At 40.4% G+C, this 19,902-nt stretch overlaps 1 protein-coding gene across 4 annotated transcripts in view; it reads right to left on the bottom strand.

The window, feature by feature from the left end:
- The window catches only part of SLC10A7 (solute carrier family 10 member 7), a 261,321-nt gene that overhangs the window by 61,520 nt on the left and 179,899 nt on the right, over window positions 1-19,902 (bottom strand). For all 4 annotated transcript variants that reach the window (XM_039254304.1, XM_039254307.1, XM_039254305.1 and 1 more), the window contains one exon: window positions 9,466-9,501. In XM_039254304.1, the coding sequence (XP_039110235.1) occupies window positions 9,466-9,501 (36 nt within the window). The remainder of the gene's footprint in view (window positions 1-9,465; window positions 9,502-19,902) is intronic.

Genomic DNA, 19,902 nt, shown 5'->3' with positions numbered 1-19,902 from the left:
CCTTCCATTCCTCAGAATAAACCATATGTGGTTGGGAAGGAGATGTGGGGTAGCAGGTAAGGAGGATTGAGGGGAACAGGACTCCACAGAAGCAGGAGCTTTACATCGCCTGATGGGCTGTTCCAATATGGTACCCTTGGACTTCAAACGGGCTCCCTGCTCTTAGTGCCTAAGTGCTAAACTCAGCACTGTGGCCTCTTCATCTTACTACCACACTACACTACAGTTCCAGTCTTAAAAATCTCTCTCCTTCAGTTTTCTCTATTATTTGTTGCTGAACAAAGACTATAATAATGGCTGGTAAATAACCATATCAAGGAAAGGAAAGACATGCAAGTTTTAAGTGATGTTAGATATAACAGAGAATCAGAACCATGCATATGAGAAAATCTGAAGTAAGTAGGAGATCTTTTGAATTTCCATCTACCTTCTCTTTTTCCTCAAATTAAAAGTTTTCTTTTGGTACAAAATTCATTGTAACCCCCGCCTCTCACTTCTATTAAATAAAATGTTTTCTATTTTAGTAATCTCCTTTGAAATATTTTGATATTTGTGATACTTAGAATTTTGGGCTTGGATTTTAATTATCTATGAATGTATTCTATTTTCTCTATAAACACATAAATTCTTTGAGAGAAAGATCCATGTCAGATTGATCTTTGTAATATTGATAGTGCACAGTAGGCATTCACACACTGAATACAAGAATGGATGTTTTGCTTAATATTATTGAAAAAAAAACTATAAATTCTCTTTTGTAGCAAATACAAGGTAAGATTTTATGCATCAGGCTGAGACCCTCACCTTCTAACCATCCATTTATCATGCAAACTGTTCTAATCATTCATTACTCACCCACCTTTCTATTCCACTCCTTCCAAGAAATATTTATTGAATATTTGGCATTGGAGGTAAGGTAATGAACACTGCATGCCTTGTTTCTAGCCTAGGAGGACCTAAAATCTCGTGGTTGCTTAACCACTTGTAACACTGTTTTGTAAGGAAAATTAAGATGGAATTCCAAGTAATGAAACTATAAGTGCAGTTTTGAAAGCTGGGAAAGGCTTAATTTATCCTTATGATAGGAACTCTGTGAGCTGCTGCATATCCACTGATAGCAGAAAGACAATAATTTCTGTCCCTGCCATTATCAGAGGTTTATTATCAAGAGAATTCAGGTAGTATATATAAAAATTTTTATAGGTTTATTTATTTATTTTGAGACAGAGAGAGACAGAGCATGAGAGGGGGAGGGGCAGAAAGAGAGGGAGACACAGAATCTGAAACAGGCTCCAGGCTCTGAGCTGCCAGCACAGAACCCAATGCGGGGCTTGAACCCATGAATCACAAGATCATGACCTGAGCTGAAGTCAAACACTTAACTGACTGAGCGACCCAGGTGCCCCTGAGGTAGTATATATAAAAGCACTTCAAATCTTAGAAGCAAATGGTGATATTTCAAGGACAGTTTTATTGCTCTTACTGTCAGCCATGGTAAACATTGGATTTATTTACATGTAAGATTATAAAATTATATAAACTATACGTGATTATAGAACCTTAAAGGTTTAAGTTTTAAGACTGCCCATGATTAAGGTCTGGGCAAGTTGGACTGTTGCTGCGTCTCAGATAAGTGTTTCTGCAGAACCTTGACATCCCTCCTGGAATTACTTTCTATTTTCCTTTCTAAAGTGTCAAATGTAAATAATTAGCGCTTGCATGGTTCTTTACAGCTTACAGCATGCTTTCACATAAATTAACTCATTTCAGCTTATCATAATCCTCATAATCCTCATTTTATAGAGAAAAATCTGAGGCTGAGAAGGATTAGGGAAAATCAACTGCTACACAAAAATTTGGCTGCAAGCAGAATCAAAATTTTATGCCTTCTCACCATATATACCCATGCTACCTATCTACACACAGACTGTGAGGGAAAATGAAGTCAGTCCCTTCAAAATGACTTTATAATAAAGGAATGTGTGCCTGAAGGTAGAGCATGTAACAGGGAAATACCAATCTTAAAGGTACTCTTTGGACAGATATATTCCTCCATCTGTCCAACTGAGATGTGACACAATAAAAAAAACAAGTTCCGAGGGGTGCCTGGGTGGCTCAGTTGGTTAAGTGTCCGATTTCAGCTGAGGTCACATCTCACAGTCTGTGAGTTCGAGCCCCGTGTTGGGCTCCGTGTTAGCAACTCAGAGCCTGGAGCCTGCTTCGGATTCTGTGTCTCCCTCTCTTTCTGCCCCTACCCTACTTATGTTCTGTTCTCTGTCTCTCAAAAATGAATAAATGTTTTAAAAATTAAAAAAAATATATACATATAAGTTCAGTCTTCCTCCTGGCATAGAGCTTCTAAAATGTTGTAACTTCCTGAGTCATAGTGATAGTCATAGAGTCATGAGCATGTTATTATAATATTTGTTTTTCTGTCCCTAGTTCCTGGCACAGAGGGGTTCAGAGAGTTCCTGGATTGGTGAATGCCCACATGTAGGGGGTTAGTATACCCCAAACTCCATGGGGACAGAAGATCCTGTAGTTGGGACCCTTTTAGACCTTGCCCTATGTACCTCTGCATCTGGCTTTTCATTTATCTTCTTTATAATATCATTTATGATAAACTGGTAATAGCAAATAAATGTTTCCCTGGGTTCTGTGAGTCATAAAAGCAAATTATTGAAACTGGGGAGGGGTCCTGGGAATCCGTGAGTTCAAGCCATGTCAGACAGGAGTGTGGGTACCCTGGAAACTCACTACTTGCAATTGGTGTCTGAAGTAGGGGGAAATCTTGTGGGACTGAGCCCTTTACCTGTGGGGTCTGTGCTAACTCTGAAAAGTGTCAAAACCAATGGACACCCAGTTAGTATCTACAGAAAACTGGGGAACTGCTTGGTGTGGAAACCCCACACATTTGGTGTCAGAAGTGTTGTGATTACAGAAACAGTTTTCCTTTACCAACCATCCATTCAAAAATATTTCTTTAAAATTTTTTTTTATTTCTTCTTGTTTCTTTTTTTGAGAGAGAAAGAGAGTGGGAAGGGGGTGAGATGGGCAGAGGGGGAGGGAGAGAATTTTAAGCAGGCTTGGCACAGAGCTCACCAGGGAGCTTGATCTCTTGACTATGGAATCTTAACCATGAGATCTTGACCTGAACTGAAATCAAGAGTCAGAGGTATAACCAAACAAGCCACCCAGGCACCCCTCAAAAATATTTTTGAGTGGCATCCATGGACAGGCACTATTTTGGGCACTGGGGTTATAGCAGTGATCAAAACAGATAAAGTCCTTGCTGTTCTGTGATGCTTATATTCTAGTTGGGGAAGATAGATTAATGAACAGACTAACAAATGATTAAGATATCATGTGATAATAAATGCTAAAAGGAACAGTTAAGTATGGTAGGTGGGGAGAGATTGGTGGAAAGAGGGCATATTGTTCCGTATGAAGTAGTTAGGAAAGAGCTCTCTCCTAAAATGACATTTGATTGGAGACCAGAGGTGAAAGTGAAGGAGAGAGCCATATGGATATCTGAGGGGAAAGTCCAGGCTAAGTCAACACCAAGTGTAAAGACTCAGGATGGTGCTTGGTGCTGGTAGAGCATCCCACGGTATGTGCCCATTCCATTCAATCTCCATAAAACAATTTCCAATCTTCACCTCTTTCACCAAGTCTCCAATATCTCCTTGCTTTTTTTGTCCTCCACGCCTAGCTTCACTTGCCATTTCACTGGGAAAATGTAAACAATCATAAGAAAACTTATACAAGCTCCCATAGTTACATGAACCAATTTACTTACATATTTGCCCTTATACCATGGCTCCCCTCCTATTACTATGAATAAACTATCTATGCTTAGGGGGCCACACTCTCCCTTTGTGCACTAGAGCTCACCCTCTTTCTCCTATTCAAGGACATGGGTCCACAAATTCTCCCTTCTTTTTCGGTCTGAATTGTTTCTTCTCTAACTGAATGAATATCAAAACAAATATCCTAATACTTTTCCCAACTTAAAAACAGATCCTACATTAACTCTGTTGCTGCCCCACTTTCTGCATCCTTTACAGCAGAATTCCTCAAAAGAGTTGGTGATTATCACTGTGTTTAACTCTTTTTCATTCATTCTTGAACTGACTTTAATTAGGCATTTGCCTCCACATCTCTGTTGAAATAGCTCTTCTTAGGGTCCCCACTGGCCTCCATCTTGTTAAAAATGATGTTTGATTCTCAGACTTCATTTTATCTGAACTATTACCACCATTTGAAGTAGTTGACCACTCTCTCCCTTTTTGAAATACATTCTCTACTAGCTTCTAGGACACAAAAACCTCTTGGTGTTCTTCCTAAGCAAACTGGGTATCTTTGGTGGTCTTTGCTGGCCTATTATTAGAAGGCCACAGAACTCAGTCCACTGATATCTTCTCTATCCTCTCTTGGTAATTTCATTCTGTCTAACTTCAAGTCCATCTCTATGCTGACTTCTCCCAAAAGTGTATCTCTTATCTGGACCTTTCCCCTGAATTCCAGACTCATATAGTCATCTGCTTACTTGACTTGTCTACTTTGATGTCTCAAAGGCCTCTTAATCCAAACATGTGCAAGACTGAGTTCTTTATGAGTTCCTTTAACTTGCTCAGCCCTACAGCCTTCTCTTTCTTCTCTACAGTAACTCTGTCCTTCCAGTTGCACGGAGTTAATCATCCTTGACTCTTCTGTGTCCTCATAACCTTCACTCAATCTTTCAGTTCTTTCAAGATCTGCTTCCAACTACTGCCTACCATTTACTCAACCATGTTGGTCCAAGCTAAACCTCCTCTTGCCATGATATTGTACTAGCTTTCTAATTGGTTTTCCTGTCTCCACTTTTATCTCCTTATATCTAGTCTCAATCCAGCATCCAGAATCATCCTTTGAAAAGGTATGCCAGGACATGCTATTCTTGTGATCAAAACTCTTTTAATGGTTTTCTGTCTCTCTCAAATTAAAATTAAAACTCCTTAACAAAGGACTTCAAGGACCTATATAATTTGGCCCCTGCCATGACTCTGGCTTCATCTCCATCTAGTCTCCTCCTTGCTCACTGCATTCCAGCCATACTGGCGCACTTGCTATTCCTTAAGGACAACGTATATGCTCTCAGGACATCTCCACTTGCTGTTCCTTCCATCCAGAACTCTCTACCATCAGAAGGCTCTCTTATCTAAGTCTTTCCTCAAATATCACTTTCTCAGTGAGTTCCACCTTAACCTCCCTATTTAAAACAGCAATTCCCCCAACCCATTCTGGCTCTTCTTATTCTCCTTCCTCACTTTATTTTTCTCTTTAGTATGTATCACTCATATATTATATTTTTACTTATTTGTTGGTAGTTTCTTTCTACAAGTACATAACCTCCACAACATCAAAGATGTATCTTTTGGCTCACTGCTATATATTTGGCACCCAGGAAAGTACTTATTACTGAATGAGTGATGAATAAGTTTAAATAACTTTGGGTGATTTGCTATAAAACAGAGGACAGAAATGGAGTGTAGGCAAGATAAGGTGAGATTTAAGTTTTAAGATATGTAATATCACAGAATACTTCTATATTAATAGAAATGATCCAGCAGAGATAGAAAATTTGATAATACAGGACAAAGGGGGAAATCGTTTTGAATTGTATTATTAAGTAGGCAATAAGAGATAATACAACAGGAGGGACTGGCCTTGGATGAGGGCAAAGACAGTTTATCTATAGAAATAGGAGAAAAGGCAAAGAATATAGATGCAGGTTGGCGGGATCTTGTAAAATTTCTCTGATTGCTTCTAATTTCCTCATTGGCAACTTTCTGCACCAGTTGAGATGAAAAAGGAAAAGAGGCACTGGAGATTTGAGAAGCAAGGAGAAGGTAGGAAATGACTCTCTAAAGAGTGGGAATGAGGATTCATTAGGGGAAGGTAAATAAGATCACCAGGCTCACAATTAGTGGTCATGAATTTCAAATGAGACCAGTCAGCATGGTAGCGTGTGTTCCAGACATGTTCAGGTATGTATGCAGAAAAGGTATAGGGTTGGATTTGCCATGCAAATATGAAGCAGTAAGAGATGAGCAAGGTTGTCAATGGTGTATGCAAAAAAGTAATTATAACAGACCAGGAGATCTAGGCTAGGTAAGCTGGGGTGTGAGGGGATGGGAGTGAGGGGATGAGTATGTTAGAGGCTCTGTTAAGGTGATAAGGTAAATAAACTGGCCATTCTAGCAAGTCTGAAAAAATTTGAATGTGGGGTGTAGGTCACAAAGATAGGAGTTATTGGTAAGAGAAAACATTTGAAAATAGGAGTATAGAAGGATGCCATTACTAGCAGTAATAAAGTCAAGGTTGTGACTAGAGGAGTGATTGGCTGAGATGAAGTGGAAGGCAATCTTACTGGAGAAGAGGTCAAGAATTTAGAGGCTAGAGTATTAGGAGGATCAATTATGTGAATTTTAAAAAGCACCAAGAATTAATATAAGTGTACTATTAAAAAGAAGACAAGGGGAAGGTACTAACACTTTTTTAAACTCCTAGAGAGTGACCTGGGGTTCTACTGATAATTAGAGCACAGAGTGGTAGCAGGCAGTATAGGCATATTGGCATAACCTTCAGAGAAATGAGAATATTTTGTGGAGAAGGCATGGGAAATGGTCTGGAATTGGTAATGATGTGCAACAAAGACACCTTACCCCATTTCAAGGCTCAGTGATATGAAAAACACCTGCAGCAGAAACATGAGTCAGAGGACAGGTTTCAGTTAGAGCAAGATGGTGAGGGGGACACTCTAAGAGGTCAAGAATACAGAAAAGTGAGGTTCTATCTGTAAAAACGGCCTTTAATAGCTCCTATATCTGAACATTTAGAAATTTCCATCTTCAAGATATGATTTCAAAGAGACAATTCAGCTTGCAAGGGTTGTATTTGCTTCCTCAGCTTCCCTAACAAAATACCACAAACTGGCTGGCTTAAACCAACAGACATTTGTTGTTTCACTGTTCTGGAACCTATACATCTGAAATCAAGCAAGAACACGCTCCCTCTGAAAGCTATACATCTGAAATCAAGCAAGAACACGCTCCCTCTGAAAGCTACAGGGGAGAATCCGTCTTGTCTCCTCCAGCTGGGACATCTGCCAGCGGTCGTTGCTGGTTGTTGGCTTGTATGTGCATGCATCACTCTAACCTCTACCCCCTCATGACGTGGCCTTCTCCCTCTGTCAGGGTCTTCTTCTTGTAAGGGCACCAGTATTGGATTAAGGGTGCACCCCACGCCAGTATGACTTCATCTTAAATAATTATATCTGCAACGACCCTATTTTCAAATAAGGTCATGTTCTGAAGTACTAGGGGTTAGAACTTCAACCTCCCATCATGGGAGGACACGATTCAACCCATTACAGGGGTGCTAATAAAAAACACTATACATCTTTTATGGGATGTGTTCCAATTTAAGTTGCTCAGGTTTTTGTCCTACTCGGTAAATGAAGCCTGGCAATTCAATGTTTAAGCAATGGCCTTGGTTTGTAAAATGCATGACAACCTAAACAGACAAAAATGTGTTATATACTGTGCATGTGGTTTAAGGTCATATAACATAGACGTGTCTATTGATGTTGTGTGATGATGTCACTGAACCTGGTGGGGAAGCCTAGTTAGCTAGCTCAGAAGGGAAGCCTTAAACTTTGAAGTTGAGGGTCATGGAGTCTCACTATTCTTGCAGCTCTCTCATTTTAAAATGTCGAACCAGGTAAAGCTCACAAGCCTGTGGGTCTAAGAGTAGAGGAAAGCTTGCAACAGTGTGATGTCATAATGTTAACGAGCTGAGAACATTTCTTGCTATGACGGGAAATGGGCAGAAGAAGGAGAAAAACACTCATCTGGTTCTGCAGTCATGAGCTGAAACAGGGTCCCAGAGATTCCAGACTCCGAGATACTCAAAAGTGCTATCCTAGGTCTCAGCCCCACAGTTGTGGCTGTGACTTCTCCTCAGCTTGTCTTAAAAGCATCACACGAGTAAGGGATGCCCCGTTTCTGCAATGGAGAAAACCTGGACTACACAGCCACTTACTGGGTATTGGATTAGATACTCAGCTTCCTACTAGTTCTCAGACCCCACCGCAGGTGGCGGCCTCAGAGTGGCCTGCATCCTGTGCCTGTTGAGGGCTGCTCCTCACAAATCGCAATCCAAGGTCTTAGAAAGAACACTGAGGGGCGATCCTAGTTCCTCGCATCTAGTGAGCAGGTAGGCACATAGCAAGTCTTTTCTTCCAAATGAATGCAATTCAATATTCACTTCAATATTAATGTGACACACTGTGAATTCTGAATTGATGAAATCCAAATTAATGAGGTTTGTATGCTGAGGGAAGTGATCTGATGATTTGACTCTTCTTAACCCTGTCAGCATGGAGCTAGCATTTCAGAAGGGATAGGGGAAGGGAGGTTTATTACTTGAAGGTAATGTCTTTCATGAAAGATGCAGAATCCAACTGTTTAGTAGGGCATCTCTCCCTCTCCATTTCCTGCACAGCTTGTAAGAAATGAAGTCCCTCACACTATTACTCTAATTGAATTCCAACTTGGGTAATTACACTATAATTAAATAAATTTTCCCCATAGTTTTAATTCACTGACAAATAGTGCTAGTCAAACAGCTACATTTCACTCCCAGAAATGATCCCCAACTCCATTTCGGTGATGAGTGGAGTGATTTATATTTGGGAAATGTGTGTATGAAAAATGCACAGTTCATAAAATATTTTAGGTATCATTCATGATTACATATGCTTTTCTCAGCATGAGATAACATTAATTTCTATTATAATCTTTCATCCAATTTCTCATATGTGTAGTGCCAAAAGAAATAAGACAGTTAATTAGCATTTCTTATTTTCAGAACAATTTTTGTTTAGTTAGCCAGTAGCTTGTATTTTATTTCTGAAGCACATTTCATTGTCCCTGGCAGACAGACAAGGTAGGTGTTATTGTTTCCCACTCTACAGATGAAACAATTGAGGCAGGATTCCCCAAAGTAAGGAAGCCAGTTACCACAAGCCATGGAAATTATACTTCATCTGGTCCCCATCATCTTTCCCTCAAACACTGGGTCACTAGCAATCACTTGAGTTTTACCAGCAAGAAAATAAAGAGCAAGCATATCTTTGTGCCCTGTACCACAAGTGATTACTTTGTAATAATTAATGATTCTGCCAGGAATCAGAGGCCTAATCTGTGGGCTCTGATGCTGTCCTTGGTTCCTGAGACCACAGAGATCCTTTGTGTCTCCATGTTATTATTTAGTACAGTTTAACTGGAGGAGCAGTTCAACGTGTGAGGCAAAGTGGTACAAAAGGATTCAAATTTCAATTTTTTGCCCCTAATGATCTTTCTTAAAGGGTTGTTGATGGCTTTTGATAAAAGATATGAAAGACAACATCAAAATACTCACAAAAAGCAGCAGTAGCAGGGGTGTTATCACGATGCCCTGAAAGAAAAAAAAGAGATGATGATCATTTATCAGCCCAGAAAGCAGCACACTTTCTTTTCCACTTTAAACTCTGATGCATGGAAATGTTGATCCTTCTCACTTCCGTTTAATAAAATTGAGGTGATAAAGATGAGGGAGCCCCAGTTTTGGCTCTCCCTACCACAACGCCTTAGCATATCTATTATAATTACTCATATTTGGCATCATTAAAAGTACCAGCACCAATCTTCCTTACGCTCGTCTGCCCTTTTTAAAACCGAAGTTGCCGTCCATGTTATATACGGATCACTCGGGTGAAGCTGGCAAGCCTCTCACTCCAAGGCTTTCAACTCTAACTTGGATAAAGTGCCCCCTTTCAACAGAAGACAGGTGGTTTAGTCCCAGTTGGGATCCTCTCCTGAGCAAAGACCACGTCAGTTGTGATGAATGAGATGTCGTGATTTTGTAATGTGAACCGATCTCCCCTAGGAAATGAGCTGGGATCTCAAAACTCATTTCACTTGATTAGACTCCATGTCTCCATGGTGGAAGGCAAGTCTTTCATCTAATTCAGCCACATAGGACCACCTCAGTCCCTCTGCCTCCCCTAGGCAGAAAGGAGCAAAAGATTTGTTTTCTGCCATGACAGGGAACAGTTTGAGGCTGTTGTCAATGAGGCAGGATACAAGCTTTTAGGTTTCTTGAAGGTAAATCTTTAAAACTAGGTGTTTGAGTTGGGAGTTAACATGACAGGTTTCAGTTTTAGAGCAGCAGATGATTATTTGCTCCTCTTAGTTCTTGCTTTATCTCTCAGTGCTTCATTATGATTTATACAAGAAAAAGCATTTCATATTTTTATTAATGAATTCTACTTGAAACTTTAACATTCCAAAGAGCCTGTGTGTTTGTGTGTGTGTGCGTGCACACACACATGCGTGTGTGTGTATATGTATTGTGTGTGAGAGACAGACAGAAACTATACTGTGCCCAGGATATAGGTCTGGGACCATTTCATTAAATTTGGAAAAAAGTCCTTTTGATATTTATACGAAATCCTTTCATTACGGTAAATAAATCCTTTTGGATGTGGCCCAGAAGAGGTTGGCTTACTTTATATGAACATTGCTATTGTGACTTTCTTAGGCATATACCACATGTGAAGATTCACCCATGAGCTTTATTGGGTTTTTTTTTTAATGTTTTTTTTCTCAGAGAGAGAGAGAGAGACAGTGTTAGCAGGGGAGGATCAGAGAGAGGGGGAGACACAGAATCTGAAGCAGCCTCCAGGTTCTGAGCTAGCTGTCAGCACAGAGCTTGACGCAGGGCTCGAACCCACGAACCATGAGATCATGACATGAGCCAAAGTCGGAAGCTTAACCGACTGAGCCACGCAGGCGCCCCGTTTTATTGTTAAATAACAGAATAAATACTTCTATATGGAGCAAACATTTGCAGTTGGCAATAACGAATACACTATAAGTATTATATTTTTAATCTGTTCGCTAAGTGTTGTGACTTATCAAGTCCATTGGTGTCGATGAAACAGGCTCTCATTAGCACTTTTAGGAGAGCTAAGTGTGCAAATGGCACAGGCAGTTTTAAGAGCTACTGTCCCTCAGTGATATGGAGTGTATTCAGACTTTAGGAGGAACTACAGACTTTACAAGGCCATGTAGAAATGAAAGTATCTGTCTGTTTTAGTCAATGAGGGAGCCATCTGATTTTTAGTCAATCTGTTTAAACATTTATCGAATGACCACTTACATGCCAGGCACTGTTCCATTAATGAGAAAAATTAGTGGGAACTGATCTGGCAGAAAGGAAAATAAGGATATTCCAGAAACAAGGAAGGGAATTTGCAAAGCTATAAAAAGTCGAGCAGGGTGGGAAGGTGGGAAGAAAAGTATGAAGAGACCAGGTCACTAAAGACTTCGTAGCCAGAAGAGGGAGTTCGGAGCTGATCCCATCAACTGATGGCAAACAACTGAAGAACATCAAGTAAAGGTACAATGAGGTGGTAGATAACTTAGTATATGGAGAATAAACTGGACTTAGCTTATAAGCTAAACAATTTTACCTTTGTTATCTATCAATTTACTCAAGTCCAGATAAATGAAAATAAAACTTACATTCATGTTATTATGAAACACCAATAATATTACTAACACTTCTAAGAAACAAGGTATGGTGTCTGTGACAGGATAAGAATTTTCAACCAGGAGGAAGGCTTAGCACTGTCACCTCTCTGAGGACATCTGTCTCATATAGAGGAGGCGGAGCCACACTGGTGTCACATAGTACATGGGGACCCACATTCTTCTTGGTGACCACTTATTTTCCTTTGCCACAGTGGAATAGTAGCAGTAGAAGTAATAATACAAGACTATTAATAGTATTTTGCTTTCAGCACTTTCATGGAACACATTTTATTTTATATTCAAAATTTTTTAGTGTTTATTTTATTTTTGAGAGTGAGAGACAGTGCATGAACAGGGGAGGGGCAGAAAGAGACACACACAGAATCCAAAGCAGGCTCCAAGCTCCAGGCTCCGAGCTGTCCGCATAGAGCCTGACGTGAGGCTTGAATTCACAAATCGTGAGATCGTGACCTGAGCCAAAATCAGGCACTTAACCAACTGGGCCACCCAGGCCCCCCTCATGCAGCACGTTTTAAAATCTGGCCCTCCCCTACTGAAGGAGATAGGTTACATAATAGTCCCATTGCATAGATGGGGAAGTGGGGTTCAGAAAAGTCAAGCAAATAGCCCCAAACCACACTGCAAATAAACAGCAAAGGTAAATCCTGGATTTGGGCCTGCTTTGGCCCATCCCAAATCCAGAACTGATTCCACTACAACACTGTTCCTGGGTGGCAGCTTTCAGCAGCTGGTACAATTTTCCACAGAGTTCTGTTTAGTATATATATGGAGTGATTAGTTGCAGTATGATTTGATCTCAAGGTGATGCACAATTCTTAAAGACGATTTTAGTGTGGAAGGCAGCGTATTATTATCTACAGATTTCCCTGCCTGAATATTTCAGCTGTATGGTTACAACCCACAATAGTTTCTTTGCAGTTCTTCCAAAGGCTTATGATGTTTGTTCCTAAAATATTAAAAATTTCCTAGCAAATAGGATGTATTTTCTAATTCTGGATTCAAGATTCCTCATTACTTTCTCAAAAACGTTCAATTTCATTAATGAAGACTGAATTGTTAGATAGTGCTGAAATCTGTTTTTCAATTGCATTAGGAAATGAGTCAGTCACAATGCCACTAATCCCGGTAAGCATACCATACATTTTAGTGATGTCACTATAATAATGATCAAAATACTAATAGCCCACATTTATGGAGCATTGATCTTACACCGATGATGTGCTAAGGACTTCATGAGTGTTATCCTATAGAACTCTCACAACAAGCCTGGGAGGTAGGCACTATTATTATCCCTATCTACTATGGAAGGAAACTGAGTCTCAGAGATACTGAGTGAAGTATGAGGAGGCAGTGCCAAGAATTCAATCTAGATCTTCCTGACTTCATAGCCAGTGAGCCTGAATGGTGCAAATAAAACCTTTGCAGTCTTACTCTATTTCTTCAGGGTTATATTTTAAGAGTAAACCTGAGAGGAGCTTCAAACTCAGTCTGCCTTTTTGATGACATGAAACAAATTGAGAAATAAGCCTTTGTGTGACACGGTTGATACATTTTTTTCAAAGTCAGGTTTTTTACAAATATCAATGGCAAAAAGGGTGAACTGAAAATGTAAACCGTAACGGCAACAATCATTGGAAGCTGGAAAGTCAAATAAACATGTTATTTTCTCTTGGGAATGTAGAAGGCTCAATTTGATGGTCTCTTTTCTCTTTTCCAAGTAAATCCTATGCAAATGGATAAAACCAAAGCGGTGGCAGAAGAGCACTTCTAGCAAAACATGTTACCTCCTCTGCTTGCAGATTCAAGGTCAAGGCATAGTTTTAGCATCCTTGCAATTGAGAGGGTGTGTTAAGCTTTCTGATTGCAACACCTGAAGAAGTCAAGTCATAAAGTGACTGGCTTTGATTTTCTCTCTAAAAAAACCTTCAGAAAATCCATTTACACCTCTGATGTGACTGACTCACTGGGTGAATATATTTCAATGGCTTTAGTAGAAAGGAAAAAAAAAGTGACAAATCTCAGACACTAAGATTTAGTCACATTAAATTACAAGCCAAAAAACCCCAAATAACAACAAAAACAACAACAAAACTGTAAATGCACCTCTCTCAACAGTAGTACCAGCTAAAAAGGCAAAACTTAAGTGAATTTTTGTTTTTAAAACCTAGAAAATATTATCAAAAGGTTTTACTGTAACAACTATTGTGATTACACAGAAACAAAAACTGACATGTTAGGCTTCTGTCTCCAGGATATTGAATGTTAAGTCTTGGAAAAGGTGCTTTTTATTTTTTAATTAAAAGGCAATAACTTGGGGCGCCTGGGTGGCTCAGTCAGTTAAGTGCCAACTGGCTCAGGTCATGATCTCGTGGTCTGTACGTTCAAGCCCCATGTCAGGCTCTGTCCCTCTCTGTCTCTCAAAAACAAACAAACATTAAAAAGTTTTTTTAAAAGGCAATAACTCAATGTTTACAGAATGACAGAAACTCAGTTTTGCAAGGGATCTTAGACCTATCCTGGTCCAGTCTTCATCTGAAGTGTGACCCCCCTCGGTCTCCCTCACTGTTTCACTAGTGAGGTGAGGCCAAGATGGCTGTGCTTTTGCCAGAGAACCCACAGAGAGGCCATGTTCTTGTTCTGGAGGCACACTGACCTGGATGAAGCTCCTTCCCAGCAGGGAAGCTCTCTCTTATAAAGGATCTCACACCTCCTCCACTGTCGCCCTGTCTTCCTCTTGGAGCAACTTAAGGCATGTCTCACCCCACCTGCCTTGTGATGATCTTTGAACTGCTGCTTTTGAGTGGTATAAATAAAATCTCTGCACTCTTCAACTATTTCTTCAAACCTGTATTTTAAGAATAATGTTGAAGGGAGCATTGGGGTTCCCACAGGCTAAAAGTCTTCAGGCTAAAAGTCCTTAGCCACACCCCCACCCCCACCAGTGGGTATCCTCATAGGGTAGGCTTCTGAGGCTTCTCTTAGACATAATCTCACTCAGGTAAATATAAGAGGGCACAGCATTCACTTAATGAAAATTGACCAAAACTTGGAAATGTCATCCTGGAGCGCTGTCTAACAGGCCAATCCAAGGATTATTCAATTACCTAGAGACATTTGCCTTTGTTTGATTTCTATTTACTACTGATTAAGGGCTCAGAAATTACATGCTAACTTATAAAGTGTTGTCAATAGATTTAGAAATAATTTCCATCTAGGGCGCTTGGGTGGCTCATTTGGTTAAGCATCTGACCTCATTCAAGTCATGATCTTGAGGTCCATGAGTTCCAGCCCTGCATCCGGCTCTGTGCTGACAGCACGAGCCTGGAGCCTGCTTCAAATTCTGTCTCCCTCTCTCTCTTCCCCTCAGCCACTCACACTCTGTCTTTCTCTCTCTGAAGAATAAATAAACATTTAAAAATTTTTTAAAAAGGGGGGTGCCTGGGTGGCTCAGTTGGTTACGTGTCCGACTTTGGCTCAGGTCATGATCTCACAGTTCATGGGTTCAAGCCCCACGTTGGGCTCTGTGCTGACAGCCAGCTCAGAGCCTGGAGCCTGAGGTCTTCAGATTCTGTGTCTCCCTCTCTCTCTGCCCCTCCCCTGCTCATGCTGTCTCTCTCTCTCTCAGAAAAAAAAAATTTCAAAAAAATTTCAAAAATTTTTTTAAAAATTTAAAAAAGGGAGAGAGAAAGAATTTGCGTCTAGTAGAAAATAACAACAACAAAGGTTATGGTCTTATTACCCTTTAGGTACTAGCCAGTTTTGTGTCAAACTTATTTTGGTATTATTTTCTGATGGATTATATAATCCCCACTTCTATAATCTCTTAGAAATCAACTTTACCATCCTGTTGGCTCCCTTATTATTCAGTGAAGTAAGTGACATGTGCTCGTTCTACATGTTTTCAACTTTTGAAAATTCTACTTTGACAGCTCCTTTACTCTCAACCTTGAATTTATGTTAATGCAAAGATCACTTTTGCTTTAAAGGATTAATGCCAACTAAAACTCCAAGATTGTCTTTACATTTTGTCCTGTGGTCAGTACACACTGATAACTTAAAAAGTTAAAGAGAAGCTTATTTTTCAAGAATAAACTTATGCCAGGGCACCTGGGTGGCTCAGTCAGTTTAAATGTACAACTTTAGCTCAGGTCTTGATCTCATGGTTCATGGGTTTGAGATCCACGTCAGGCTCCATGCTGGTGGTGAAGAGACTGTTTGGGATTCTTGCTCTCTGCTCTCTCTCTCTCTCTGCCATTCCCCAGCTTGTGCTTTCTCTCTTTCTCAAAATATACTTTAAAAAAAAAAGAATGAAATTATGTTCAGTCAATATGTAATGAGTTAGATTGGCCAATACATCCTAAGCAATAATATTATAAAGTGGTGGTAGGAATTTTAGAGACATCAAAATTTAAACAAAACGGTCAAGATATATGGTCTCCAGAAAATCTGACCTGATAAACATGAATGTCAGAGTAAGTAGCTGAGTACACCTCATAAACTAAAGAAAACGGCATTAGAAGCCTAGCTGAAAAGAAAGTCATGGCTGATTGGTGGGTAACGGCCTCTTTCTTCTCCTCTTACTAAAACTGAACCTTCATAGAGTAAATGCCTCAACATCCTAAGCATTTCTCAGTATTTTCATTGCTGTCAGGGGAAGAGGTATCCTAGCAGCTGACATGAGCATTCTGGTCTGTACACCAGGCACAGAGCACAATAGTAAAGACAGCTGCATCAGACTATCTGAGTTAGATAACACCAGCCACTAAAAGCATCCAGTTAATTCTCTCTAGTCTGAGTTCACGTTTGACAAGAAAATGTTGAATCATCATTTTGTTTTCCAAGTAGCGTTTTTGATAGGAGGAGAGCACACTGACTAGCTGACCCCAATCTCTTAAAATACACCCATATTGAGGTGTGCTAAACACAGCGAGTTTCTGGACCTGCAAAGCTATGGATCTATTTCTGGATTGTGGCGACTCCATTTGAGCAATGTTACCCTATGAGGCCTTGCAGAAATGACACCTGGTTCATCTCAATGATGTACATTTAATTAAACAAACATTTATTGAGTGCTAACCATGTAACAGACATCATGGGAGCTGAGGAGAAAAGGATTCCAAAGTCTCCTAAACACATAAAACTTCAGTCATTTTGAAGCAGACTTTACATCAAGCTCTAGAAAATAGTTTCTGTAAGGTCTCTGGCTTGTCTTTGAAGTCCATCTTGGAAGACCTCTGTTTTTTCTTTCCTGTTTTTCTTTTCTTTTTTTTTTTTTTTTACAAATAGTTTATTGTCAAATTAGTTTCTACATAACACTCAGTGCTCATCCCCAAAGTGCCCTCCTTCATGCCCATCCCCCCCTCCCCCCCACATCCATCAGTCCTCAGTTTTTGTCAGCATTCAAGAGTCTCTCATGGTTTGCCTCTCTCCCTTTCCCCCACCATTTCCGCCCTTCTTCTCCCCCTTGGTCCTCCGTCAAGTTCCTCCTAATCCTCCTATACGTGCAAACATATGGTATTTGTCCTTCTCTTTCCTGTTTTTCTACTTCTACAACCACTGGTGAACATTCTTCATGATACTAATGCCCTTAGAATAATTTTTGGTTTTTCAAGTTATGTCTCTGATAGGATATGCCCATATTTTAACTTTAATTTCTGCCATGGTCCTTGCCCATAAGGAGTTCTCATTATAGAAAGCAGCTCTACCATCCTTCTGTAACTTCTATACCTCTGTTGAGAGATACCTCTGTCTTATTCCCAAAAGACTGTGATGTTTCTTCAGGCCAAAATTAAGGGTTTATTCAGGCCAAAATTTAGGGTCTTATATATATTAAGTATTATCTTGTTAGATTTTGCCTATTATCTTCTGAGATTTTGATCTGTCACTGATAACATCAGCAAATACCTACTTACTTAGTGACTATGGCATCAGGCCCTGTTAGATGAGGAACAGTGGTGAATGAAACATGCACAACTGATGCCCTCGGTGTTTCACAGAAGACAGAAAAGCGATCATGATAAAATGGTGAGTGTTTACAATCACAGTCTCAGCGTGCAATGAGAATGCTTAGCAGGGAGGTGAGAGCAGCTCAGATGAGAACCGAAAGCAGAATAGAAGCAAGTCACGTCAAGGAGGCACAGCCCATGAGAAGGGGCACAGAGAGATAAAACACAGGGAGGGAGAAGGAGTTGCACAAAGGCTTTGGAGACAAGAAGTACATTAAGAAACCAAATAAAGGGCATTGTGTGAGGAGTGCTATGTGAATAAAACTAGAAGCCAGTTGAAGCAGGAAGGTCTAATAATCCAGGGGAAGGAGTTTGGCTGCATTTCCAACCAAGGGGAAGCCACTAAAAGACTTATGAAGTGGATACAGGGGAAAGACCTGGGGCCACGGGCTTCATGATACCTGGGTTTAGGCAGAAATCCCTCTAGGTGTAGTTTAGAGAAGAGTTTAAAAGAATGAAAAATTAAAAGAAGGGAGACTAATGAGGAGTCTGTTCAGTAACCCAGGCAGGAGTGGATTTAGGCTAAGGTGATTGGAGCTTAGTGATCACGACAGAGATACAACATACTCAAGTAGCAATTGAAATGTAGACTGGTAGATGAACCAAATATTAACGAAGGGGTGATGATAAAAAGGAAGGAGGGAAGGCCTCTTAGTCTTCTAAATGAAGTGATTTTTTTTGGGGGGGTGGCCAATAGCGAGGCTGTGGAACTAATTACTGAGCCACAGTAGAATTGGGATATATATATTAATTTTTCTGGGGAACACGATGAATTTGAGGTGTCTATAAGGCCTTCGATTAGAGATAGTTTAAGTATTGGATATATGGGACAGAAGCTTAGACTGGTGTGGACAGTGGCTACAGACCAGTGATTCCTCACCATAGAGTTGGTGGCTTACTATTACAGAGAATGGAATGATTAGTGTGGAAGCTAAGCTTGAGTAGACTGAGCACTAAGAAGGATGAGGAGAGAGACAGTTTGGATGCTCTTTCAAGAAAGCTGGCTGTAGACAGGGGGAAAGAGATAAAGCCATAACTTGAGGGAAGTGAATATGATGGGAAGGAAATTTGTTGGTATTTGTTCTGTGGTTTGTTTGCTTTATTTTGGAAAGGACAAGCTTGAGGATTTCCAACATTCATGAAAAAGAGCCCATGTGGGCAGGAGAGTGGAGCTTCAGAAAAGAGAAGGGATTGTGCCTATTACTTGAAGGAGGCAGCAGGGAAAGAGTCCCAGGGCACAGCTGCGGGGTCTAACTTCAGGAAGGAGGTGGGCTGACACCTCTTTGTTGCAAAACGAGAGAGAAGGATAGATTAGGTACAGATGAAGACAAACCTGCATGTGTTTGATGTTAGGGAGTTGAAGGAACTTCTATTTAAGGGCTTCTAGGGCTTCTATTTTCTATATTAAGTAGGAGGTGAAGTGTTTTACCAAGCTGAGGGGGAGACAGGTTCAGGCAGGGGGATGTCAGTGACTGGAAACCGGCGCTATGACTAATGGGAGTGGGTGTCTAAAATGGCAAAGGGGCTGAGGTTTCACCATCCTGTGAAGTTAACAAGTTACCCAGCCACAGCTTTGTGGATGCTGGAGGGAGACACATGACTCCGGGGTCTGAGCCACAGGACTGCATCACTCACAGGATAGCAAGTAGCCTAAGATTAGTTCCCCTCACCCCCAAGTCAAGTGGGGCTGTACAAATGGGCCCAGATGGATGCCTGCACCCACAGTGGGTTGCATCACAGAAAAGGAATACTGAGTTTAGGGAATCCAAATCTTTTATAATAGACAGAAAGCATGCCTACCTTTTGTTCTAGAGGGAAATACTATCTTTATCTTTCTGAGGCAGTGAGCAAACCTGCCATTTTCTCCAGAGGGATATATTATTTCTATCTTTCAAGGCCATTCACTATAGAAACATCCCTGAAAATGACAATAAAGGGCCATAAGTGCCTCCAATCACAAGATGTACAGAAACATGACAGACACATGGAGAATGGTCTTCCAACAGAGGAAATGTCCAGCAAGCCAACCCAGTTCACACCAGTCATCTCAACAGTTGAGCTATCAAGCTCATTATTGCTCCCTTCAAATATCATCATATATACAGTAGAATGATAATTAGATAATTGTTTGAAATCTAGATCCTTGCTAGATTGAACTGTGGTCTATGGACCAGCAGCGCTGGCCTCAAGTGAAAGTTTGTCAGGAATTGCTGAATGTCAGAGCCCATCCCAGACCTACTGTGTCATCATCTGCA

The sequence above is a fragment of the Hyaena hyaena genome, unplaced genomic scaffold (assembly GCF_003009895.1).
Source record: "Hyaena hyaena isolate Hyena2069 unplaced genomic scaffold, ASM300989v1 scaffold_476, whole genome shotgun sequence".
Taxonomy (NCBI): domain Eukaryota; kingdom Metazoa; phylum Chordata; class Mammalia; order Carnivora; family Hyaenidae; genus Hyaena; species Hyaena hyaena.
Note: the sequence above shows the minus strand (reverse complement) of the source record. Positions and strands in the feature narration are given on the sequence as shown.